This window comes from Ranitomeya imitator, chromosome 2 (assembly GCF_032444005.1).
Source record: "Ranitomeya imitator isolate aRanImi1 chromosome 2, aRanImi1.pri, whole genome shotgun sequence".
Classification (NCBI taxonomy): Eukaryota; Metazoa; Chordata; class Amphibia; order Anura; family Dendrobatidae; genus Ranitomeya; species Ranitomeya imitator.
The window spans coordinates 313,941,747-313,969,305 of NC_091283.1; the positions used below are offsets into that span (position 1 = coordinate 313,941,747).

Consider the following 27,559-nt stretch of genomic DNA (forward strand, 5'->3'; position numbering starts at 1 on the left):
CATCACCGTTAAGAACTTTTTGATAGGCTACGGGGAGCAAGGGTATTTACTAAATTAGATCTGCGGTGTGCTTACAACCTGATTTGCATCCGTGAGGGGGACGAATGGAAGATGGCTTTTAACACCAGGGATGGGCACTATGAATATCGAGTGATGCCGTTCGGGCTCTGTAATGCCCCAGCCATTTTCCAAGACTTTGTGAATGACATCTTCCGGGATATAGTCTTTAATACATAGAGAAAAGAGAGTTTGTGATCCAAACCAAAAATATATAATTCCAAGTCAAGGTTGCTCAAAGAATCCACACCTTGCAGCTTTGTAAAGTTACAAACTGATTTATATTAAACACAATACTTTACAACCATGAACAATTATCAATATACAAATATAGTCACATCAAAAAATGTAAAAAAAGGGGGAGCAAGCGGGCAACAATATCGAACCATGGAAAGCGATGGGCAGTCCAAGAAGCGCATATAAACATCCAGATAAGAGAAAGAAAACCCTCAATTATCTAAAAAAGTGCATAGTAAGCAGCAATTTAAGCCACCTGAATGCCAAAATACGCCACAAACAACATGGGCATGAAGGAGAGGAGACTGGATTATAATCAGCAATAGTCAGATAGTGGCCACCCAAACACCGGTAAGGTGTAATGTGTTACAAGCATCATTTACATAAAGAGTATCTCCAGACCCACTTACCCATGCTGCAGACCGCCCAGTGTGCTGATGCCCTGACGCGCGTTTCGCTGTTGCTTCTTCGGGGAGCAGTGCATAATGTGCCGCTAACGCCATCTTTAAAGCCCCAGCATGACCCAACCTAGCCAATCAGCGTTCCGGAATGAGGACGAGCCCCCATCTGCCGTGCGGCCTGGACGTGCATAGGCGGAGCCAGGTCAGACATACCACGTCACATCCGGCATCACGAAGGCGGTAAGTAATGAAAACAAAACGTTTCCAGCCGGCATAATTACCAATCGCCAAGTGGAGATGCCATTAGCGAAGGGGTCTGATGAGGAGCCACCCGCGCACCCCAAACACAGCAAACGGGGCGGAGTGCTGCACCCTATATTGTGTAATAGCCCCAGATATTCCTAAGGGGGGGGGGGAACAAAGTGAAGTGCAGCACAAAAATAAAAATGCCGCAATATACAGAGTTCAGTGAAAACAGTCATCTCAATGAAAAGGGACCGATGCAAAATAAAGCATAGTAAGTGTACAGTATGCATACATACATAACCGCATCTTGTTATACATGGGACATATCAGGAGACATCTCAATTGCAGAGGGCCAATACGAAACAAAGCATGATAAGTATACAATGTGCATGCATAAATATATAACCGCACTATGCTGTACATGATACGTCATTCCATTTACACAAATTGTACACAGGATAACACGAATTTTTCCGCTCCCTCAGCTAACGGATTGTCACATGTATGGCCACAAATGATGGCTGAATCCATATTGAGATGTTCGGCTCCATCTGGTAAACTTGAAAATAGCATCACGGTAAGATACGTGGGACCAAAAAAGGCGTTACAGTTGGAAAAGCATCCACTAATGAGGAAATAAAACACAAAACACACAAATTAAAATAAAAAAAAGGTGCTCATTAAAATACAACTATTCCGAAGATAAACGGATGACCTCATCATCCAAGCAGATGAAGAATATTATAAAAAAGAAGAGAAACTTAATTTTTCATTGAGGCCCAATGGGGACATGGTGTTCAATCTAATAATCCATTTACACTCAAGCTGCGCCAGCCTGCGCCTCAGATCACCCCCTCTGATACCACTGTGTATCCGGTCAATACCACGTACCGTATTTTGAGGAGATCTGGATTACAGGCATGGCGCAGCCTGAAGTGACGTGGAAGAGTTTTCAAGGACGCAAAGTCAGCAGTGGTTTGGGCCGCCTTGATGTCTCTAACATGCTCCCTGGTTCTGATCCGTAATTCACGGGATGTCAGCCCTATATATATGAGATCACAGGGGCATGTGGCGTAATACACCACAAAGTCACTGCTGCATGAAATATATTCCCTGATTTTAAAGGCTTGTTTACCATCAGAGGAATGAAAGTCACATGCACGTTCCACATTACGACATGCCAGGCAGGATCCACAAGGGAAACAACCCTGGCGTGGTTTTCCCGTTGAAAAAAACGAAGTGGACTTTGCAACATAATGACTCTTAACCAAGAGATCCTTAAGGCTGCTACTCCTCCTTGCCGTCATAAGTGGCTTTTCAGGAAGTAATCCCCCTATAGTTGGTTCTGTCTTTAACACTGACCAGTGCTTGTTTAAAATATCACGGATTGTACCCCATCTATTGTTGTACGTGGATATGGACCTAATTTGATGGGGCTCCTCCGTCACTCTCCTCGAGCAGGACAGAAGCTGGCCACGGTTTGATGTCTTGGCTGATAGCCACGTTTAACGCTACGTTTACTGTAACCACGTGCATAAAAACGATCCCAAAGATCCAGGGCCTGCCCCTCAAAGAGTTCTTCAGTGGAACATAACCGTGCACAGTAGACGGAGTGTGGGCTGATGTAGCATGTAAAAGGGCGTTCACCGGTGACTCTTCCACGTCACTTCAAGCTGCGCCATGCCTGTAATCCAGATCTCCTCAAAATACATGGTATTGACCGGATACACGGTGGTATCAGAGGGGGTGATCTGAGGCGCAGGCTGGCGCAGCTTGAGTGTAAATGGATTATTAGATTGAACACCATGTCCCCATTGGGCCTTAATGAAAAATTAAGTTTCTCTTCTTTTTTATAATATTCTTCATCTGCTTGGATGATGAGGTCATCCGTTTATCTTCGGAATAGTTGTATTTTAATCAGCACCTTTTTTTGATTTTGTGTGTCTTGTGTTTTATTTCCTCATTAGTGGATGCTTTTCCAACTGTAACGCCATTTTTGGTCCCACGTATCTTATCGTGATGCTATTTTCAAGTTTACCGGATGGAGCCGAACCTCTCAATATGGATTCAGCCATCATTTGTGGCCATACATGTGACAATCTGTTAGCTGAGGGAGCGGAAGAATTTGTGTTATCCTGTGTACAATTTGTGTAAATGGAATGACGTATCATGTACAGCATAGTGCGGTTATATATTTATGCATGCACATTGTATACTTATCATGCTTTGTTTCGTATTGGCCCTCTGCAATTGAGATGTCTGCTGATATGTCCCATGTATAACAAGATGCGGTTATGTATGTATGCATACTGTACACTTACTATGCTTTATTTTGCATCGGTCCCTTTTCATTGAGATGACTGTTTTCACTGAACTCTGTATATTGCAGTATTTTTATTTTTGTGCTGCACTTCACTTTGTTTCCCCCCCCCCCTTAGGAATATCTGGGGCTATTACACAATATAGGGTGCAGCACTCCGCCCCCTGTTTGCTGTGTTTGGGGTGCGCGAGCGGCTCCTGATCAGACCCCGTCGCTAATGGCATCTCCACGCGGCGATTGGTAACTATGCCGGCTGGAAACGTTTTGTTTTCATTACTTACCGACTTCGTGATGCCGGATGTGACGTGGTATGTCTGACCTGGCTCCGCCTATGCACGCCCAGGCCGCACGGCAGATGGGGGCTCGTCTTCGTTCCGGAACGCTGATTGGCTGGGTTGGGACATGCTGGGGCTTTAAAGATAGCGTTAGCGGCACATTATGCACTGCTCCCCGAAGAAGCAACAGCGAAACGCGCATCGGGGCATCAGCGCACTGGGCGGTCTGCAGCATGGCTAAGTGCGTCTGGAGATACTCTTTATGTAAATGATGTTTGTAACACATTACACCTTACCGGTGTTTGGGTGGCCACTATCTGACTATTGCTGATTATAATCCAGTCTCCTCTCCTTCATGCCCATGTTGTTTGTGGCGTATTTTGGCATTCAGGTGGCTTAAATTGCTGCTTACTATGCACTATGCACTTTTTTAGATAATTGAGGATTTTCTTTCTCTTATCTGGATGTTTATATGCGCTTCTTGGACTGCCCATCGCTTTCCATGGTTCAATATTGTTGCCCGCTTGCTCCCCCTTTTTTTACATTTTTTGATGTGACTATATTTGTATATTGATAATTGTTCATGGTTGTAAAGTATTGTGTTTAATAAAAATCAGTTTGTAACTTTACAAAGCTGCAAGGTGTGGATTCTTTGAGCAACCTTGACTTGGAATTATATATTTTTGGTTTGGATCACAAACTCGCTTTTCTCTATGTATTAAAGACTATATTCTGGAGAGGATCCCTGTTCCCCCGTATTAGGGGTTTTTGGGACTGTTTTGTATGTCTTATTGGTTCCGATATGTTTTCACATCTTCCGGGATATGCTCACCACCTCGGTCGTAGTCTATTTGGACTCTCCAAATAGAGTCCATTTGGACTCTAGTCTGTTTGGACTCTACTCTCCAGATATTGACTCCCATCGGAGAGATGTTCGCTAAGTCTTCGACCTCTTATGGGGAAACTCTCTCTACGCCAAGTTGGAGAAGTGTGTGTTAGAGCAGGAGTTGTGCCAGCGAATTTGCGACCAGAGGTTCTCTCTTGGGCTCACTCATCCAGAGTGGGTGGGCATTTCGGGACCAAAAGGACGTCTGAACTTTTGGCGAGGACGTACTGGTGGCCGCATATGGCCCGTTACGTCAGGGACTATATTCGGGCGAGCGTTTCCTGCGCCCAGAATCGGTCTCCTCGGCAACGGCCTGCTGGGTTGCTTTATCCCCTGCCGGTGGCAGACAGGCCCTGGGAGATGGTCGGGATGGACTTCGTGGTGGGCTTACCCAAGTCTCGTAGCTGCACCGTTATCTGGGTTGTCACCGATCATTTCTCCCAGATGGTGCACGTGGTGCCGCTTCCACAGTTACCTTCTGCACGGGCCTTGGCGGCGTTATTCATAAAGCATATTTTCCGCTTACATGGAATGCCTGATAAAATTGTCAGCGACCGGGATCCCCAGTTCGAGTCTCTGTTTTGGAGAGAGCTCTGTCATTTACTCAGCATAGAGTTGAATCTCTTCTCTGCATATCATCCCGAGACGAATGGGTTGGTAGAGAGGACCAACCAGACTCTGGTGACATACTTGCGACATTTTGTCTCTGCTAGGCAGGATGACTGGGCATCTTTGCTACCTTGGGCGGAATTTGCCTTGAACAACGCCGTAGCCGATTTCACTGGGCCGACTCCTTTTCTCCTTAATTACGGCCAGCATCCGAGTGTCCATGTGCCCATGCCTGTGTCATCCACCAATTCTAGGGTGGCAGACTGGGCGGTGGAGGCACGTGACATTTGGGATCGCACACAGGATGCCATCCGGGTCTCCAAGGAGAGAATGAGGGTTTCTGCTGATACAAACCAGCGCCCCGCTTCGACCTTTGCTCCTGGCGACTTAGTGTGGCTCTCCGCCCGTAACATCAGGCTGCGAGTTGAGTCCACTAAGTTTGCGCCTCGCTACCTTGGCCCCTTCAAGGTTCTGGAACAGGTCAACCCTGTGGTCTACCGTTTGGCCATTCCTCTGCGCCTTGGCATCACCGACACCTTCCACGTCTCTCTACTAAAGCCCGTCCATTTGTCCCGGTTTTCTGAGTCATCTGCAGGACGTCGGGTTCATCCACGGATGAGTTTGAGGTGAATGCTATCGTAGGGTGCAAGGTGGTACGTGGCAAGAAATTTTATCTGGTGGACTGGAAGGGTCACGGCCCAGAGGACAGAACCTGGGAACCTGTGGAGCACATTCGGGCTCCACTGCTCATTGCAGCTTTTGAGCGTAGCGAGGCTCAAGGAGGGGGGGGGCCTAGGAGGGGGGGTGTAATGTTATGAGTCGAGTTCCCGCCGCTGCACAGGGGAAATCTCGAGCAGTGTTTGCTGCGGTCTCCCATTCTGCATCAGCCGCAGTGGAGCCTGCTCAGCGGAGACGTCGGTCCCAGCGTCTCATTGGATCTGATACTGTGCAAAGGGTTACTGCTGCCTCTCCAGGCTCTGCTATTGTACCCTGCACTGGTCTGTGGTGAGTAGGCTTTTCTGGGACTAAGTCCTGCTTTGCACACACTGAGCATGCCCAGGGTAAGATCTCTCAGTGGAGGTCTAGGGTCACATGCTCAGGTACTGCAGTGACTTCCATTGGTCCTCCAGGAAGGCCCTGTACCTGATCAAGTTCTGTGGCAGCCTTCCATTGGTCCTTTTTGGAAGGTCCTGTACATGCTGCAGCTATAAAAGGTTCAAATGACCGCACGGCCATGCGCTAGTGTCAATTTATGTATGTGCTGAGCGCCAGTGTGGTCGTGTGTGTGTGTATTCAGGGACCCGGCTGAAATAAGCCCCTAGAATACTGGCACCTCCGGCGAGGAGTTTTATGTGAGTGGATTCAGGGCTGGCGTATAGCCATTAGTATTCCGGCTCCACCGGAGAGGAGCTGCATGTTTGCATTTGACTGCATGACCTCTAACTGCTCTACTAAGTAGCTTTGTTCCTTTGTGAGCTAAACAGGGCACAGCGTTCTCTTTGCTAACAGACTCTGTGAAGTAACAGAGTTTGTTTATAGTACTATACTGTACCGCAATACTTAGCAGCAGGTTCATTCCTGCACGGTGGATCCCGGGTTGTGAACGTACCTACTACTAATAAATATATATATTCGGTGCGTTCCGCCAACCCTAACACATTCTTCAATAGCCTCCATGGAAGACTAGAAGCTGCCATAACGCAATCGCCTCAGCTACATACCAGCGATGATCAGATCACCTGGATGTAGCAGAATTACTCACTTGATATGAGCGCCCACCACGTGGCGGCGCTCACAGCAAGCCGGCAGTGACAACCATGGAGGAATACAGGAGACCTCTGGTTGTCATGCCAACCCATTGGGGACCCGTGATCACGTGATGGGGGTCACCGATGGGCAGATTTGTGGCACGATTGCCAGAAGCGCATGTTAGCGTTTGGCAGCGGCATTTAGCGGGTTAATAGCTGAGGGTGGATCGCGAATTCACACGCGGCTGTTCCTTGCACATGTGAGCTGTTCAAAACAGCTGACTTGTGCCGGGAAAGATGTGCGCTAACCGCTGGAGCACACATCGGCGTACATTTATGACCGATGTAGGAAAGGGGCTAAGGACTAACTCGTAGTTACAAATAATGAAAAAACGTGTGCACTGCGACCATGCGGTGCCCGGGTAGGTTTCCCAAACCGTTAGTGATAAATATAGTATGACCCGGCACTCAACTAACTCGTAGTACAGACTCAGATAACTGAGGTAGGGCGATCCCACCACAATCAAACTATCATACAGATGAACAGGTAAAAAAAAGAAATAGAATTAAAAAAAACTATGATACGTCCCCAACAACAGCGTATGTATGAGGGGAGAGCTCATACACTAAACCAGAGTTGCACTCATTTATGGTGGACCATTGGAGCTACTATGAGTCCTGTTCAGAAGAGTAGAGAAATTATTAGCGCACCCATTTCAGGACAGATTGTACAGTAATCTGCATTCCTTAGGATTGAAAAAATAATGTAATTTATGACGTGGAGTGAATCCATGAAACCAGGGCTCGAGCCATGCCAACACATCTCCTGCAAGCGTGAATAAATGTACAGTACAGACCAAAAGTTTGGACACACCTCATTTAAAGATTTTTCTGTATTTTCATGACTATGAAAATTGTAAATTCACACTGAAGGCATCAAAACTATGAATTAACACATGTGGAATTATATATTTAACAAAAAAGTGTGAAACAACTGAAAATATGTCTTACATTCTAGGTTCTTCAAAGTAGCCACCTTTTGCTTTGATGACTGCTTTGCACACTCTTGGTATTCTCTTGATGAGCTTCAAGAGGTAGTCACCGGAAATGGTTTTCACTTCACAGGTGTGCCCTGTTAGGTTTAATAAGTGGGATTTCTTGCCTTATAAATGGGGTTGGGACCATCAGTTGTGTTGTGCAGAAGTCTGGTGGATACACAGCTGATAGTCCTACTGAATAGACTGCTAGAATTTGTATTATGGCAAGAAAAAAGCAGCTAAGTAAAGAAAAACGAGTGGCCATCATTACTTTAAGAAATGAAGGTCAGTCATTCTGAAAAATTGGGAAAACTTTGAAAGTGTCCCCAAGTGCAGTTGCAAAAACAATCAAGCACTACAAAGAAACTGGCTCACATGGGGACCGCCCCAGGAAAGGAAGACCAAGAGTCACCTCTGCTTCTGAGGATAAGTTTATTCGAGTCACCAGCCTCAGAAATCACAGGTTAACATCAGCTCAGATTAGAGATCAGGTCAATGCCACACAGAGTTCTAGCAGCAGACAAATCTCTACAACAACTGTTAAGAGGAGACTTTGTGCAGCAGGCCTTCATGGTAAAATAGCTGCTAGGAAACCACTGCTAAGGACAGGCAACAAGCAGAAGAGACTTGTTTGGGCTAAAGAACACAAGGAATGGACATTAGACCAGTGGAAATCTGTGATTTGGTCTGATGAGTCCAAATTTGAGATCTTTGGTTCCAACCACCATGTCTTTGTGCGATGCAGAAAAGGTGAACGGATGGACTCTACATGCCTGGTTCCCACCATAAAGCATGGAGGAGGAGGTGTGATGGTGTGGGGGTGCTTTGCTGGTGACACTGTTGGGGATTTCGTAAAAATTGAAGGCATACTGAACCAGCATGGCTACCACAGCATCTTGCAGCGGCATGCTATTCCATCCGGTTTGCCTTTAGTTGGACCATCATGTATTTTTCAACAGGACAATGACCCCAAACACACCTCCAGGCTCTGTAAGGGCAATTTGACCAAGAAGGAGAGTGATGGAGTGCTACGCCAGATGACCTGGCCTCCACAGTCACCAGACCTGAACCCAATCGTGATGGTTTGGGGTGAGCTAGAAGGCAGAGTGAAGGCAAAAGGGCCAACAAGTGCTAAGCATTCTCTGGGAACTCGTTCAAGATTGTTGGAAGACCATTTCCGGTGACTACCTCTTCAAGCTCATCAAGAGAATGCCAAGACTGTGCAAAGCAGTCATCAAAGCAAAAGGTGGCTACTTTGAAGAACTTATTTTTCAGTTGTTTCACACTTTTTTGTTAAGTATATAATTCCACATGTGTTCATTCATAGTTTTGATGCCTTCAGTGTGAATGCACAATTTTCATAATCATGAAAATACAGAAAAATCTTTAACCCCTCTCTGACCTTAGACGTACTATCCCGTCGAGGTGCCCTGGGCCTATCTGACCCTCGACGGGATAGTACGTCATAGCGATCGGCTGCGCTCCAGGGGGGAGCGCGGCCGATCGCGGCCGGGTGTCAGCTGCCTATCGCAGCTGACATCCGGCACTATGTGCCAGGAGCGGTCACGGACCGCCCCCGGCACATTAACCCCCGGCACACCGCGATCAAACATGATCGCGATGTGCCGGCGGTATAGGGAAGCGTCGCGCAGGGAGGGGGCTCCCTGCGGGCTTCCCTGAGCCCCTCGCAGCAACGTGATGTGATCGCGTTGCTGCGAGGGTCTCCTCACCTCCCTCCTTGCTCCAGGCCCGGATCCAAGATGGCCGCGGCATCCGGGTCCTGCAGGGAGGGAGGTGGCTTCACAGAGCCTGCTCAGAGCAGGCACTGTGAAGCCTGCAGCACTGCAAGTCAGCTCGGTGATCTGATAGAGTGCTGTGCAAACTGTCAGATCATCGATCTGTGATGTCCCCCCCTGGGGCAAAGTAAAAAAGTTAAAAAAAATTTTCCAAATGTGTAAAAAAAAAAAATATTCCTAAATAATGAAAAAAATATATATATATTATTCCCATAAATACATTTCTTTATCTAAATAAAAAAAAAAAAACAATAAAAGTACACATATTCACTATCGCCGCGTCCGTAACGACCCGACCTATAAAACTGTCCCACTAGTTAACCCCTTCAGTAAACAACATAAGAAAAAAAAAAAAAACGAGGCAAAAAACAATGCTTTATTATCATACCGCCGAACAAAAAATGGAGTAACACGCGATCAAAAAGACAGATATAAATAACCATGGTACCGCTGAAAACGTCATCTTGTCCCGCAAAAAACGAGCTGCCATACAGCATGATCAGCGAAAAAATAAAAAAGTTATAGTCCTCAGAATAAAGCGATGCCAAAATAATTATTTTTTCTATAAAATAGTTTTTATCGTATAAAAGCGCCAAAACATAAAAAAAAATATAAATGAGGTATCGCTGTAATCGTACTGACCCGCAGAATAAAACTGCTTTATCAATTTTACCAAACGCGGAACGGTATAAACGCCTCCCCCAAAAGAAATTCATGAATAGCTGGTTTTCGGTCATTCTGCCTCACAAAAATCAGAATAAAAAGCAATCAAAAAATGTCACGTGCCCGAAAATGTTACCAATAAAAACGTCAACTCGTCCCACAAATAACAAGACCTCACATGACTCTGTGGACTCAAATATGGAAAAATTATAGCTCTCAAAATGTGGTAACACAAAAAATATTTTTTGCAATAAAAAGCGTCTTTCAGTGTGTGACGGCTGCCAATCATACAAATCCGCTAAAAAACAACTATAAAAAGTAAATCAAACCCCCCTTCATCACCCCCTTAGTTAGGGAAAAATTAAAAAAATGTATTTATTTCCATTTTCCCATTAGGGTTAGGGCTAGGGTTAGGGCTAGGGTTAGGGCTAGGGTTAGGGCTAGGGAAAGGGTTAGGGCTAGGGTTAGGGCTAGGGAAAGGGTTAGGGCTAGGGTTAGGGCTAGGGTTAAGGCTACAGTTAGGGTTGGGGCTAAAGTTAGGGTTGGGGCTAAAGTTAGGGTTAGGATTACATTTACGGTTGGGAATAGGGTTGGGATTAGGGTTAGGAGTGTGTCTGGGTTAGAGGTGTGGTTAGGGTTACCGTTGGGATTAGGGTTAGGGGTGTGTTTGCATTAGGGTTTCAATTATAATTGGGGGGTTTCCACTGTTTAGGCACATCAGGGGCTCTCCAAACGCGACATGGTGTCCGATCTCAATTTCCTGCGTTGAAAAAGTAAAACAGTGCTCCATCCGTTCCAAGCTCTCCCGTGTGCCCAAACAGGGGTTTACCCCAACATATCGGGTATCAGCGTACTCAGGACAAATTGGACAACAAATTTTGGGGTCCAATTTCTCCTGTTACCCTTGGGAAAATACAAAACTAGGGGCTAAAAAATAATTTTTGTAGGAAAAAAAAGGATTTTTTATTTTCACGGCTCTGCGTTATAAACTGTAGTGAAACACTTGGGGGTTCAAAGCTCTCACAACACATCTAGATGAGTTCGTTAGGGGGTCTACTTTCCAAAATGGTGTCACTTGTGGGGGGTTTCTACTGTTTAGGTACATTAGGGGCTCTGCAAACGCAATGTGACGCCTGCAGACCATTCCATCTAAGTCTGCATTCCAAATGGCGCTCCTTCCCTTCCGAGCCCTCCTATGCGCCCAAACGGTGGTTCCCCCCCACATATGGGGTATCAGCGTACTCAGGACAAATTGGACAACAACTTTTGGGGTCCAATTTCTCCTGTGACCCTCGGGAAAATACAAAACTGGGGGCTAGAAAATAATTTCTGTGGGAAAAAATTTTGTTTTATTTTTATGGCTCTGCATTATACACTTCTGTGAAGCCCTTGGTGGGTCAAAGTGCTCACCACACATCCAGATAAGTTCCTTAGGGGGTCTACTTTCCAAAATGGTGTCACTTGTGGGGGGTTTCAATGTTTAGGCATATCAGTGGCTCTCCAAATGCAACATGGCGTCCCATCTCAATTCCTGTCAATTTTGCATTGATAAGTCAAACGGCGCTCCTTCCCTTCCGAGCTCTACTATGTGCCCAAACAGTGGTTTACCGCCACATATGGGGTATCAGCGTACTCAGGACAAATTGTACAACAACTTTTGGGGTACAATTTCTTCTCTTACCCTTAGGAAAATAAAAAATTGGGGGCGAAAAGATAATTTTTGTGAAAAAATATGATTTTTTATTTTTACGGTTCTGCATTATAAACTTCTGTGAAGCACTTGGTGGGTCAAAGTGCTCACCACACCTCTAGATAAGTTCCTTAGGGGGTCTACTTTCCAAAATGGTGTCACTTGTGGGGGGTTTCAATGTTTAGGCACATCAGTGGCTCTCCAAACGCAACATGGCGTCCCATCTCAATTCCTGTCAATTTTGCATTGAAAAGTCAAATGGCGCTCCTTCCCTTCCAAGCTCTCCCATGCACCCAAACAATGGTTTACCGCCACATATGGGGTATCGGCGTACTCAGGACAAATTGTACAACAACTTTTGGGGTCTATTTTCTCCTGTTACCCTTGGTAAAATAAAACAAATTGGAGCTGAAATAAATTTTGTGTGAAAAAAGTTAAATGTTCATTTTTATTTAAACATTCCAAAAATTCCTGTGAAATACCTAAAGGGTTAATAAACTTCTTGAATGTGGTTTTGAGCACCTTGAGGGGTGCAGTTTTTAGAATGGTGTCACACTTGAGTATTTTCTATCATATAGACCCCTCAAAATGACTTCAAATGAGATGTGGTCCCTAAAAAAAAATGGTGTTGTAAAAATGAGAAATTGCTGGTCAACTTTTAACCCTTATAACTCCCTAACAAAAAAAAATTTTGGTTCCAAAATTGTGCTGATGTAAAGGAGACATGTGGGAAATGTTACTTATTAAGTATTTTGCGTGACATATCTCTGTGATTTAATTGCATAAAAATTCAAAGTTGGAAAACTGCAAAATTTAAAGGGACAGTGGTCAGAATTGTAAAAATTGGCCTGGTCATTGACGTGCAAACCACCCTTGGGGGTAAAGGGGTTAAATGTGAAGGTGTGTCCAAACTTTTGGTCTGTACTGTATATTACAGTCATCAGCCATGCACAGCTTAGAGATATATCATGGCACAGGTGTAATGTGTTTTAAGAAGTTTATCACAATCCTCCTTGAAGTTATTCGGTTTTAAAAGAAATTGAAAATTCAGTATAAAGGGAAATTCTGTTGTTACAGTACAGAAATTCACACTTGGCCCTCACTGCACATTTAATCTTAGCGATAATAAAAGTGAAGTTTGACCAGAAAGACTGGACCTGGTCTTGTAGGGACCATATGAGCACATTCAGCAGCACAGAAGGAAGAGAAGGTAGATCCAATAAGATATCAGGGCTATAGGAAGTTAACAGCATCATTACCCTCCGCTTTCTCTTACAGGCCCATCAAAATATTTTTCTTCAAGTTTTTCTAACTTGTCAGCACATTCTACATATGCTGTCATTTGGCTTTATAGTTTACAGATCTGGGCAGGTCACGATCAGCGTCTCCTAATTTCAGGGTATAGGTGGGTCCTCCAAACTCTATGTTCTATAGCAAAGGGCCTTTAATGCCCAAAGTCATTTGAAGAGTTTTGGATGGAGGAGAATGTTGTGGTCTAGAGGAAAAATGGTGATCACATGATTGTGATACAGCCAGACTAAACCACCGATAAAGCAGCCACAAAAGGTGACTGAGAAGAATCTGTGACTTCTCTGCATTTAGTGGTTACTACTCACCTGGGTAGTCATATGTAGGAGTCTTCTCTTTACACCGCTCATCATTCTTCACATATGACTCTGTAGTATTAATATGGGTCAGATCTTCACCCTGAAACAAATATTGTAAAAGTCACAGACAGATGGAGAAAGTCACATCTATGATCAGCTCTAATCCTACCATCTCCACCGTTCTCATTACACAAGTATAAACCGGATTACTTACTTACCGGTGATTGTATTTTATGGAGTACAAGAGGAACCGCCAAGAAAACATTAGAACATCTTCATAAAAACCACTCAATATGTACAAACATATACCTCAATTTATACTACCATCACCCGGAGTGAATTACATACACATCTCTAGTATGTGCTACTAACAGAGGGAAGTGAGTGGGTCCTGTCATGGACTCCATAAAATACAATTACCGGTAAGTAATCCGTTTTTTTTAATCTCGCCACGACAGCACCCACTGAGAGACTTTCAGAGAATCATCATATGGGAGAGACCACCGTATTGAGGACAGATCTCCTGAAAACTAAGTCCGAAGATGATGACAAATCGAGTCTCTAGTGGTTGTGAAAGGTAGATGGTGAAGACCATGTTGCAGCATTACATATCAGATGAATCAAGACGTCCGCCTTCTCAGCCCAGGAGGATGCCATAGCCTGTGTCGAATTTGCCCTTATTCTATCCGGAGGACCTTCACCCTTTGCTGAGTAGGCCAGACAGATTGCATCTCTGATCCAATGTGATAAAGTGATCCTTGTGAGTCTAAAACGCTTCCTGTGGCCCTGAAAAGACACAAACAGGGCCCTACTCTGCCTCCAGGGATGAGTTCTGTCTATATAATGTAGGACTGCTCTCCTCACATTTAAGGTGTGGAATCTCTTGGTCGAGGTGATGGGGAGGGATCCCTTGGTTCAGGGGTTGGAGGCAGGAAGTTTCAGGAAGATGGGTTTGGTGTATCCTACTTTAGCACTGATACATAAAGTCTGGGAGGCAATTAAAAAGATTAGGGGTTTGAAGCACTGGACAAATTTTTCCCCGATATGGCAAAACGAGACTCTACCGGAATTTGTTAAAATGGGAGAATTTAAAAATTGGATGAGACTGGGGATAGAGTACATTGTTCAGGTGCAGGATGCGCAGGGACTTGACTTTTGGATATGGGATGGACCCCACTCCTTCTTAAAACCACCATAACTACTGTAAACCTAGGTACTAAAATAAATACACAAAACACATTATTTTGGTTGTCAAAATGGCCACAGCTTTTATTCAAATCACAGGATTAAATAATCACGGTAGGAGTCAGGTGGAGAGCTAGTACATTGGGATTCACAAGTACTGCGATATCCCCAGCTGTCTGACATACAGCACCAGGACAGACAGCCATAAAGGGGCGGCACGCACTGGCTTGCCATTCAAGCAGAGCCAGTAAACTTTCAGGGCACCAATGACCCTATTATCCTCACTCCTGTGCTTAACCACTGTGCCCGCCCCTGATTGATGTTACCATTACAACGTCCTTGAGGCTGGCCACCAAAGCCGAGCCTGCTCACCACCATGAGGTTTTACATCCTCTATTAGTTAAAATGAGTCCACCTTAACTTGTCTGCAACTTCCACCTGACTCCTAAACCGCCACCAGCGAGGCCATTTGACACCTTGAATGGACTCGACCCCCATCACCCATGCCTAATAAAGTCATCAACCAGATCTGCATGCTATGGAAAGACTGTGCATATAAGGAACAAAATTTCAGGACTGCAACAGATTAATTTTAACAATGCAACACTACCAAATTATGATCGATAATATGGTAACTACAGCAAAATACCAGCCGCTAAACATCCTGCAATGTGGATCCTATCATAGGGAATGCAGAAACTAAACCATAACAAAGGGGTAGCCACAGTCTGACTATCTGTATAATGACATCTGTGATGCCTCAAAAACTATTATACTGCATGTATTGTAGCCAGCTCTAATAACTCACTAATTCACCGATTTCAGTTCAAGAAACCACCATTACATACAGTAGCTGGGCTGTGCAGTAACCAATTCTTAAACCCACTTACTATTACTACCCAAAAAGTGATGAGTGTATGTAAAGAGAAAGATACTATAAACAAAGAGTAATTAAAAGCCATACACAATATAATATCGACATTATAACCGATCATTAACTAATTTAAATAATTTCTGCAATATTTGGACATGGTAAATGAAATAAGCCTATAGCAGAAAAGTCTACAAAGACATTATTAATAACCTTGCCACGCCATTGTTAATTGCTTTACAGGCACTTAATAACATATACCATTAACCTTCTCCAACTGGGACAAAGGCATTGGGAATAGGCACATTGCCCTTCATGTTAATGCACTTGATGTCTTCACCCCGAGCCGCTCCCACTGGCTCAAGGGCATCGGGATGCACTTTATTACTTTTCTCTTAGTCACTCCCACTGACTCCAGGGCACCCATATTAGGTACATTGCGCTTCAGTTTAATGCCCCAGATTACTGCATCGTCCAGACAACAACCTTGAAAGAAATAGGAGTTGGTCAATATAAACAGTCAAAATCTGTGCCTCAGCATTCTCAAGTCACAGGTACTATTCAGGACCTCGTCCAACACCCCAGGCATATGACCTGTCCAGGTGCTATTCAGGACGTCAGTCCAACACCCCAGGCATATAACCTGTCCAGGTGCTATTCAGGACATCAGTCTAACATCCCAGGCATATGACCTGTCCAGGTGCTATTCAGGACATCAGTCCAATACCCCAGGCATATAACCTGTCCAGGTGCTATTCAGAACATAGTCCAACACCCCAGGCATATGACCTGTCCAGGTGTTATTCAGGACCCCGTCCAACACCCCAGGCATATGACCTGTCCAGGTACTATTCAGGACCTCGTCCAACACCCCAGGCATATGACCTGTCCAGGTACTATTCAGGACCTCGTCCAAAACCCAATTTGTATGCATGTAGAATATGATTGCCAGGACCACAGGGACTTTACCCTAACAGGGTCTTGTAAGATATAAATGCTTCTGGAGACCAGGGGGCCATACCGTGATGGTCACTCCTCCACACCAGGGGGCCATACCAAAGATGGTTACATCTCCATTCCAGGGGGTCATACTATGATGTACACCCCTCCATCCAGGGGCCACACCCGAGATGTTTACTCCTCCACACAAGGGGTGATACTATGATGAACACCCCCCCTAAACAGAGGGTCCATACCTGAGATGGTTACCCCTACTGACCAAATTATAATTAGCTTCAAGGACCCACTAAAAAAAAGAAACAAATAAGCCCTTTTTTTTTTTTTTTTCTAAATACACACCTTTATTAATACAAACATACAATAACCCAACAAAGCATAAATAACCTTAGCTAGCTGGGAGGAGTCCTTGAAGCTCATAAGATCTGGAGATTACCAAGCATAAAGTGAACATAAAATGTACCAACAATTACTCCCAGCCGTTACCCCACTAGCTCGGGAGCACCATAACCACAGGGTTCCAATGTTCACTTGAACTTCCTGAGGATCCGACAAACCTTTGCCGAAACTCCCCTCCACATTTCACCAGATCAGAACCATATTTAATACCAAAAGGAAGAATCCATATCCCAATGGATCCCCCAGACCAATTTGTAACCAACTTCAAGGAACCCCCCAACTGCCCGGCTCCAGGTAATCCACTCAGTCTGTGCTATCCACTAGGGTTGAGCGAAACGGGTCGAACATTTTCAAAAGTCGCCGACTTTTGGCTAAGTCGGGGTTTCATGAAACCCGATCCGACCCCTGTGCGGGGTCGGCCATGCGGTACGCGACTTTCGCGCCAAAGTCGCGTTTCAATGACGCGAAAAGCGCCATTTCTCAGCCAATGAAGGTAAACGCAGAGTGTGGGCAGCGTGATGACATAGGTCCTGGTCCCCACCATCTTAGAGAAGGGCATTGCAGTGATTGGCTTGCTGTCTGCGACGTCACAGGGGCTATAAAGAGGCGTTCCCGCCGACCGCCATCTTACTGCTGCTGATCTGAGCTTAGGGAGAGGTTGCTGCCGCTTTGTCAGAAGCAGGGATAGCGTTAGGCAGGGTCCATTAACCACAAAACCGCTTGTGCTGCAGCGATTTGCACTGTCCAACACCACCCTCGGTGTGCAGGGACAGTGGAAGTTTTTTTTTTTTTTTTTTTCCCCTCAGCGCTGTAGCTCATTGGGCTGCCCTAGAAGGCTCCCTGATAGCTGCATTGCTGTGTGTACGCCGCTGTGCAAACCAACTGCTTTTTTCAAAGCACAAATCCTCTTGTTCCTTCCTTTCTGCACAGCTATCTTTTTTGTTTGTCCACACTTTTTATTTCATTTGTGCATCAGTCCACTCCTTATTGCTGCCTGCCATACCTGGCTGAGATTACTGCAGGCAGGGAGATAGTAGCTGCCTGCCATACCTGGCTGAGATTACTGCAGGCAGGGAGATAGTAATTGTAGGACATTCCCTGTTTTTTTTTTTTTTTTTTTTTTTGGTGGGAGATTAAGATTGGCAATTTGGCATTTCTGCTAGAGTGCCATCCCTGTGTGTGCCATCTCTCTCACATAGTGGGCCATAGAAAGCCTTTTCATTTTTCTGTATTTTTTTTTGTGGGGTGTATAAATTCTCCCTGATAAAAATACAGTGGGAGATTAATATTGGCCTTTGGGCTTGTGTGCCAGTCCTGAGTGTGCCATCTCTCTCACAAATAGTGGGCCATAGAAAGCCTATTTTATTTTTTTTGGGGTTTTATAAATTCTCCCTGAAAAAAAGGGAGATTAATATTGGCCTCTGGGCTTGTGTGCCAGTCCTGAGCGTGCCATCTGTGCCAGCCCTAGGCGTGCCATCTCTCTCACAAATAGTGGGCCATAGAAAGCCTATTTATTTTTTTTTTTGGTTTTATAAATTCTCCCTGAAAAAAAGGGAGATTAATATTGGCCTCTGGGCTTGTGTGCCAGTCCTGAGCGTGCCATCTGTGCCAGCCCTGAGCGTGCCATCTCTCTCACAAATAGTGGGCCATAGAAAGCCTATTTAATTTTTTTTTTTGTTTTATAAATTTTCCCTGAAAAAAGGGAGATTAATATTGGCCTCTGGGCTTGTGTGCCAGTTGTGAGCGTGCCATCTGTGCCAGTCCTGAGCGTGCCATCTCTCTCACAAATAGTGGGCCATAGAAAGCCTATTTAAATATTTTTTTGGTTTTATAAATTCTCCCAGAAAAAAAGGGAGATTAATATTGGCCTCTGGGCTTCTGTGCCAGTCCTGAGCGTGCCATCTGTGCCAGTCCTGAGCGTCCCATCTCTCTCACAAATAGTGGGCCATAGAAAGCCTATTTTATTTTTTTTTTGGGTTTTAGAAATTCTCCCTGAAAAAAGGGAGATTAATATTGGCCTCTGGGCTTGTGTGCCAGTTGTGAGCGTGCCATCTGTGCCAGTCCTGAGCGTGCCATCTCTCTCACAAATAGTGGGCCATAGAAAGCCTATTTAAATATTTTTTTGGTTTTATAAATTCTCCCAGAAAAAAAGGGAGATTAATATTGGCCTCTGGGCTTCTGTGCCAGTCCTGAGCGTGCCATCTGTGCCAGTCCTGAGCGTCCCATCTCTCTCACAAATAGTGGGCCATAGAAAGCCTATTTTATTTTTTTGGGGGGTTTTATAAATTCTCCCTGAAAAAAAGGGAGATTAATATTGGCCTCTGGGCTTGTGTGCCAGTCCTGAGCGTGCCATCTGTGCCAGCCCTGAGCGTGCCATCTCTCTCACAAATAGTGGGCCATAGAAAGCCTATTTAATTTTTTTTTTTGTTTTATAAATTTTCCCTGAAAAAAGGGAGATTAATATTGGCCTCTGGGCTTGTGTGCCAGTTGTGAGCGTGCCATCTGTGCCAGTCCTGAGCGTGCCATCTCTCTCACAAATAGTGGGCCATAGAAAGCCTATTTAAATATTTTTTTGGTTTTATAAATTCTCCCAGAAAAAAAGGGAGATTAATATTGGCCTCTGGGCTTCTGTGCCAGTCCTGAGCGTGCCATCTGTGCCAGTCCTGAGCGTCCCATCTCTCTCACAAATAGTGGGCCATAGAAAGCCTATTTTATTTTTTTTTTGGGTTTTAGAAATTCTCCCTGAAAAAAGGGAGATTAATATTGGCCTCTGGGCTTGTGTGCCAGTTGTGAGCGTGCCATCTGTGCCAGTCCTGAGCGTGCCATCTCTCTCACAAATAGTGGGCCATAGAAAGCCTATTTAAATATTTTTTTGGTTTTATAAATTCTCCCAGAAAAAAAGGGAGATTAATATTGGCCTCTGGGCTTCTGTGCCAGTCCTGAGCGTGCCATCTGTGCCAGTCCTGAGCGTCCCATCTCTCTCACAAATAGTGGGCCATAGAAAGCCTATTTTATTTTTTTTTTGGGTTTTAGAAATTCTCCCTGAAAAAAGGGAGATTAATATTGGCCTCTGGGCTTGTGTGCCAGTTGTGAGCGTGCCATCTGTGCCAGTCCTGAGCGTGCCATCTCTCTCACAAATAGTGGGCCATAGAAAGCCTATTTAAATATTTTTTTGGTTTTATAAATTCTCCCAGAAAAAAAGGGAGATTAATATTGGCCTCTGGGCTTCTGTGCCAGTCCTGAGCGTGCCATCTGTGCCAGTCCTGAGCGTCCCATCTCTCTCACAAATAGTGGGCCATAGAAAGCCTATTTTATTTTTTTTGGGGGTTTTATAAATTCTCCCTGAAAAAAAGGGAGATTAATATTGGCCTCTGGGCTTGTGTGCCAGTCCTGAGCGTGCCATCTGTGCCAGCCCTGAGCGTGCCATCTCTCTCACAAATAGTGGGCCATAGAAAGCCTATTTAATTTTTTTTTTTGTTTTATAAATTTTCCCTGAAAAAAGGGAGATTAATATTGGCCTCTGGGCTTGTGTGCCAGTTGTGAGCGTGCCATCTGTGCCAGTCCTGAGCGTGCCATCTCTCTCACAAATAGTGGGCCATAGAAAGCCTATTTAAATATTTTTTTGGTTTTATAAATTCTCCCAGAAAAAAAGGGAGATTAATATTGGCCTCTGGGCTTCTGTGCCAGTCCTGAGCGTGCCATCTGTGCCAGTCCTGAGCGTCCCATCTCTCTCACAAATAGTGGGCCATAGAAAGCCTATTTTATTTTTTTTTGGGGTTTTAGAAATTCTCCCTGGAAAAAAAAAGGGAGATTAATATTGCCCTTTGGGCTTGTGTGCCAGTACTAAGCGTTCCATCTCTCTCTCTCTCTCAGTCAGTGGGCCATAGAACGCCTATTTTTGGTTTTATTTGTTTTCTAAATTCTCCCTGAAAAAATCATTTTATTTTATTTGGTTTCTAAATTCTTCCTGATAAAATCATATTTTTTTTATTATTTTTATTTCTAAAGTCTCCCTGAAAAAAAAAAAAAAAAAACAACCAAAAAAACAGTGGGAGATTAATATTGGCCTTTCTGCTTGTGTGCCAGTCTTGACTCCTGGGTGTGCCATCTCTCTCTCTCTCTCTCTCTCTCTCTCTCTCTCTCCAATTGTGGTCCATAGAAAGCCTATATTTTTTTTCCTTGATTTGGGTTCTAAAATCTACCAGAGAAAATAACTACATCAATCATTGGTAGAAAAATATTGGCCTCTGGGTTTGTGTGCCACTCCTGACTCCTGTGTGCGTCATCTCTCAGTCAGTGGGCCATAGAACGCCTATTTTTGGTTTTATTTGTTTTCTAAATTCTCCCTGAAAAAATCATTTTATTTTATTTGGTTTCTAAATTCTTCCTGATAAAATCATATTTTTTTTATTATTTTTTTTTCTAAAGTCTCCCTGAAAAAAAAAAAAAAAAACAGTGGGAGATTAATATTGGCCTTTCTGCTTGTGTGCCAGTCTTGACTCCTGGGTGCGTCATCTCTCAGTCAGTGGGCCATAGAACGCCTATTTTTGGTTTTATTTGTTTTATAAATTCTCCCTGAAAAAATCATTTTATTTTATTTGGTTTCTAAATTCTTCCTGATAAAATCATATTTTTTTTATTATTTTTTTTTCTAAAGTCTCCCTGAAAAAAAAAAAAAAAAAAACAACCAAAAAAAACAGTGGGAGATTAATATTGGCCTTTCTGCTTGTGTGCCAGTCTTGACTCCTGGGTGTGCCATCTCTCTCTCTCTCTCTCTCTCTCTCTCCAATTGTGGTCCATAGAAAGCCTATATTTTTTTTCCTTGATTTGGGTTCTAAAATCTACCAGAGAAAATAACTACATCAATCATTGGTAGAAAAATATTGGCCTCTGGGTTTGTGTGCCACTCCTGACTCCTGTGTGCGTCATCTCTCAGTCAGTGGGCCATAGAACGCCTATTTTTGTTTTTATTTGTTTTATAAATTCTCCCTGAAAAAATCATTTTATTTTATTTGGTTTCTAAATTCTTCCTGATAAAATCATATTTTTTTTATTATTTTTTTTTCTAAAGTCTCCCTGAAAAAAAAAAAAAAAAAAAAAAAACAGTGGGAGATTAATATTGGCCTTTCTGCTTGTGTGCCAGTCTTGACTCCTGGGTGTGCCATCTCTCTCTCTCTCTCTCTCCAATTGTGGTCCATAGAAAGCCTACATTTTTTTTCCTTGATTTGGGTTCCAAAATCTACCAGAGAAAATAACTCCATCAATCATTGGTAGAAAAATATTGGCCTCTGGGCTTGTGTGCCACTCCTGATTCCTGTGTGCGTCATCTCTCACTCAGTGGCCCATAGAAAGCATATAGTTTGTTACATTTGTTTTCTAAATTCTCCCTGCAAAAATCTATTTTTTTTTTTTTGGGGGGTTTCTAAAGTGTTCCTGAAAAAAATAAAAATAAAAAAAAAATAATAGTGTGACATTAATATTAACATTTGTGCTTCAGTGACAGTCCTGCGTGTGGGGCATCTCTCTAATTTGCAGCCACCAAAAAAAGAGTGTGTAACATTGGGCCTGATTTTCGCTGTGGTCTCACCAACCTGTAAAGGGGTAGCTAAATCATACTGAAGTTATAGCTCACCGTGTAAGTTGTGTGACTGCAACAAATAACGTTAGTTTGGTTACGTTTTTAAAACAATGAGGAAGTCTAGTGGAAGAGGTCGTGGCCGGGGGCGTTCATTGTCAGCTGGTAATGAGGGTAGTGGTAGTGGTGGAGCATCAGGTGGTCGTGGGGGAAAAAATATTGCACCTAAGTCTGGAGCTGTGGAGCCAGGTTCGTCGTCCGGCTACACAAGGCCTCGAACGCTCCCTTTTCTGGGATTAGGAAAACCGCTTTTAAAGCCGGAGCAGCAAGAGCAAGTTTTGGCTTATCTTGCTGACTCAGCCTCTAGCTCTTTTGCCTCATCTCGTGAAACTGGTAAAAGTAAAAGCAGCGCGTCGTTAGTGGATGTTCACGGTCAGGGACAAGTCACTTCCTTGTCCTCTTCAGCAAAAACAACAACAGAGAAGAATGCAGCAGGCGACACAACGGGTTACTCCATGGAGCTCTTTACACATACCGTCCCTGGCTTAGAAAGTGAAGCAGTTAACAGTCCATGCCCATTACAAATTGAATCTGACATGGAGTGCACTGACGCACAGCCACAGCCAGACTACTATGCTGGTCCTTTGACTCAGACCACAACATTGCCCTCGCAGGGTGCTGATCAAGAATCAGACCCTGATGAGACTATGTTGCCCCATCACGAACGCTATACCACCGAACGACACGGTGACACAGACGAAGTTGCGCAGGAGGTACAAGAAGAGTTATTAGATGACCCAGTTCTTGACCCCGATTGGCAGCCATTGGGGGAACAGGGTGCAGGCGGCAGCAGTTCTGAAGCAGAGGAGGAGGAGGGGCCGCAGCAGGCATCAACATCGCCACAGGTTCCATCTGCCGGGCCCGTATCTTGCCCAAAACGCGTGGCAAAGCCAAAACCTGGTGGAGGACAGCGTGGCCATCCGGTTAAAGCTCAGTCTGCAATGCCTGAAAAGGTATCCGATGCTAGAAAGAGTGCAGTCTGGCATTTTTTTAAACAACATCCAATTGATCAGCGCAAAGTCATCTGTCAAAAATGTTCTACTTCCTTAAGCAGAGGTCAGAATCTGAAAAGTCTCAATACTAGTTGCATGCATAGACATTTAACCACCATGCATTTGAAAGCTTGGACTAACTACCAAACGTCCCTTAAGGTTGTTGCACCCTCGGCCAATGAAGCTAGTCATCAACGCAACATCCCTTCCGGCAGTGTAGGACCACCATTTAGCGCACCACCTGCTGTATCTGTGCAGGTATCTTTGCCAGGCCAAAGCAGTCAGGGTCAGGGAATCACCAGTTTCGTAGTAGGAAACACTGCATCTAGGGCACCGGCGGCAACAATACCATCTCCCACCGTCTCTCAGTCTGCCATGTCCACCGGCACCCCCGCTAGTTCCACGATCTCCAGCTCTCCAGTCCAGCTCACCCTACATGAGACTATGGTTAGAAAAAGGAAATACTTAGCCTCGCATCCGCGTACACAGGGTTTGAACGCCCACATAGCTAGACTAATCTCGTTAGAGATGATGCCCTACCGGTTAGTTGAAAGCGAAGCTTTCAAAGACCTGATGGACTACGCTGTACCACGCTACGAGCTACCCAGTCGACACTTTTTTTCCAGAAAAGCCATCCCAGCCCTCCACCAGCATGTTAAAGAGCGCATCGTCCATGCACTCAGGCAATCTGTGAGCACAAAGGTGCACCTGACAACAGATGCATGGACCAGTAGGCATGGCCAGGGACGTTACGTGTCCATCACGGCACACTGGGTAAATGTGGTGGATTCAGGGTCCACAGGGGACAGCAAGTTTGGGACAGTTCTGCCTAGCCCACGGTCTAGTAAACAGTTGTCTGTAGCCGTTCGCACCCCCTCCTCCTCCTCCTCCTCGTCCTCCTGCAGAAGCAAGAGCTCGTCCACAGACCGCAGTCGCACAAACACTCCATCCGCACCTGCCACTGTTGCACACCAGGTCTCCCATTATGGGGCAGCTACTGGCATACGTCAGCAGGCTGTATTGGCTATGAAGTGTTTGGGCGACAATAGACACACCGCGGAAGTTCTGTCCGAGTTCTTGCAGCAAGAAACGCAGTCGTGGCTGGGCACTGTAGATCTTGAGGCAGGCAAGGTAGTGAGTGATAACGGAAGGAATTTCATGGCTGCCATCTCCCTTTCCCAACTGAAACACATTCCTTGCCTGGCTCACACCTTAAACCTGGTGGTGCAGTGCTTCCTGAAAAGTTATCCGGGGTTATCCGACCTGCTCCTCAAAGTGCGTGGACTTTGCGCACATATCCGCCGTTCGCCTGTACACTCCAGCCGTATGCAGACCTATCAGCGTTCTTTGAACCTTCCCCAGCATCGCCTAATCATAGACGTTGCAACAAGGTGGAACTCAACACTGCACATGCTTCAGAGACTGTGCGAACAGAGGCGGGCTGTTATGTTTTTGTGGGAGGATACACATACACGGGCAGGCAGTAGGATGGCAGACATGGAGTTGTCAGGTGTGCAGTGGTCGAAGATTCAAGACATGTGTCAAGTCCTTCAGTGTTTTGAGGAATGCACACGGCTGGTTAGTGCAGACAACGCCATAATAAGCATGAGCATCCCCCTAATGCGTCTGCTGATGCAAAGTTTGACGCACATAAAGGATCAGGCGTCTGCACCAGAGGAAGAGGAAAGCCTTGATGACAGTCAGCGATTGTCTGGTCAGGGCAGTGTACATGACGAGGTACCGGGCGAAGAGGAGGTGGAGGATGAGGAGGATGATGGGGATGAGTATATTTTTAATGAGGAAGCTTTCCTGGGGGCACGGGAAATTGGTGGCGTGGCAAGGCCGGGTTCTGGTTTTTTGAGGGACACAAGTGACGTAGATTTGCCTGCAACTGCCCCTCAACCAAGCACAACCGCAGATTTGACAACGGGAACTTTGGCCCACATGGCGGATTATGCCTTGCGTATCCTCAAAAGGGACACACGCATTACAAAAATGATGAACGATGACGATTACTGGTTGGCCTGCCTCCTTGATCCTCGCTATAAAGGCAAATTGCAAAATATTATGCCACATGAGAACTTGGAACTAATATTAGCAACAAAACAATCAACTCTTGTTGACCGTTTGCTTCTGGCATTCCCTGCACACAGCGCCCGTGATCGTTCTCACACGAGCTCCAGGGGCCAGCAGACCAGAGGTGTTAGAGGGGCAGAAATCAGAAGTGGCGTTGGACAGAGGGGTTTTCTGACCAGGTTGTGGAGTGATTTTTCTATGACCGCAGACAGGACAGGTACTGCAGCATCAATTCAAAGTGACAGGAGACAACATTTGTCCAGTATGGTTACAAACTATTTTTCATCCCTTATCGACGTTCTCCCTCAACCGTCATTCCCATTTGATTACTGGGCATCCAAATTAGACACCTGGCCAGAATTGGCAGAATATGCATTGCAGGAGCTTGCTTGCCCGGCAGCTAGTGTCCTATCAGAAAGAGTATTCAGTGCTGCAGGTTCAATACTAACAGAAAAAAGGACTCGTCTGGCTACCCAAAATGTAGATGATCTAACCTTCATTAAAATGAACCACAACTGGATTTCAAAATCTTTTGCCCCACCCTGCCCGGCTGACACCTAGCTTTCCTATGAAAAGGTCTTGCCTGTGGACTATTCTGAATGACTTTTCCAATCTCGTAATTTTCTTCACCTGATTGTCCAGCATACGACATGTTTCCACCTCACGAAATGGCCAAACTCCCCACACGGGGCCGTGCTATCGCCACTTTGCTCTTGGACCCTTGAGAGTGCTGTTTGTCTGAAGAGGTGGGTGTGGCCGCTTTTGGTCGACGGCACTGCCACTGGGTCCCTCATAGTACAATAAAGTGTCTCTGGCGGTGGTGGTGCGCACCCAACGTCAGACACACCGTTGTAATATGAGGGGCCCTGTGCCTGTACCGCCGGCCACAAGACAGTTCCCCCCCCCAGCTCAAACAGTGCTCTACCACTAGCAAAATTATCTCTCACAGCTTCACCAATGTGTAGTCTAGCCGCTGACATCCTTCAATGCCTGGCACTGACAATACCATTGTTTTGACATTTTTGTTATGTTAGGCCTTCGAAGCCTGTCTGCGGTCCCTTCTTTCTACAACTACTACACTGACCAGGCCACTGCTGGCCGTGTTACCCTGGAACCAATTTAAAAGTGCCTACAGTCAGCCCAATTTTGTTATGTTAGGCCTTCGAAGACTGTCTGCCGTCACTCCTTCCACTAGACTTCCACTGACCATACACTGCTGCCCATGTACCCCTGGAACCAATTTAAAGTGCCTACAGCCAGCCCAATTTTGTTATGTTAGGCCTTCGAAGCCTGTCTGCGGTCACTCCTTCCACTAGACTTCCACTGACCAGACCACTGCTGCCCGTGTACCCCTGGAACCAATTTAAAAGTGCCTACAGCCAGCCCAAGTTTGTTATGTTAGGCCTTGGAAGCCTGTCTGCGGTCACTCCTTCCACTAGACTTCCACTGACCAGACCACTGCTGCCCGTGTACCCCTGGAACCAATTTAAAAGTGCCTACAGCCAGCCCAAGTTTGTTATGTTAGGCCTTGGAAGCCTGTCTGCGGTCACTCCTTCCACTAGACTTCCACTGACCAGACCACTGCTGCCCGTGTACCCCTGGAACCAATTTAAAAGTGCCTACAGCCAGCCCAAGTTTGTTATGTTAGGCCTTCTAAGCCTGTCTGCGGTCCATTCTTTCAACTACTACTACACTGACCAGGTCACTGCTGCCCGTGTACCCCTGGAACCAATTTAAAATTGCCTACAGCCAGCCCAATTTTTTTATTTTAGGCCTTCGATGCCTGTCTGCGGTCCATTCTTTCAACTACTACTACACTGACCAGGTCACTGCTGTCCGTGTACCCCTGGAACCAATTTAAAATTGCCTACA

General features: G+C 45.2%; 1 protein-coding gene across 3 annotated transcripts in view; it reads right to left on the bottom strand.

The window, feature by feature from the left end:
• LOC138663426 (zinc finger protein 271-like) overlaps positions 1-27,559 on the bottom strand; it is a 70,770-nt gene that overhangs the window by 23,943 nt on the left and 19,268 nt on the right. For all 3 annotated transcript variants that reach the window (XR_011318186.1, XM_069749632.1, XM_069749631.1), the window contains exon 6: positions 13,582-13,672. Coding sequence is in view for 2 of the 3 variants with exons in the window: in XM_069749632.1 (XP_069605733.1) it covers positions 13,582-13,672 (91 nt within the window). In the remaining variant the exon portion in view is untranslated. The remainder of the gene's footprint in view (positions 1-13,581; positions 13,673-27,559) is intronic.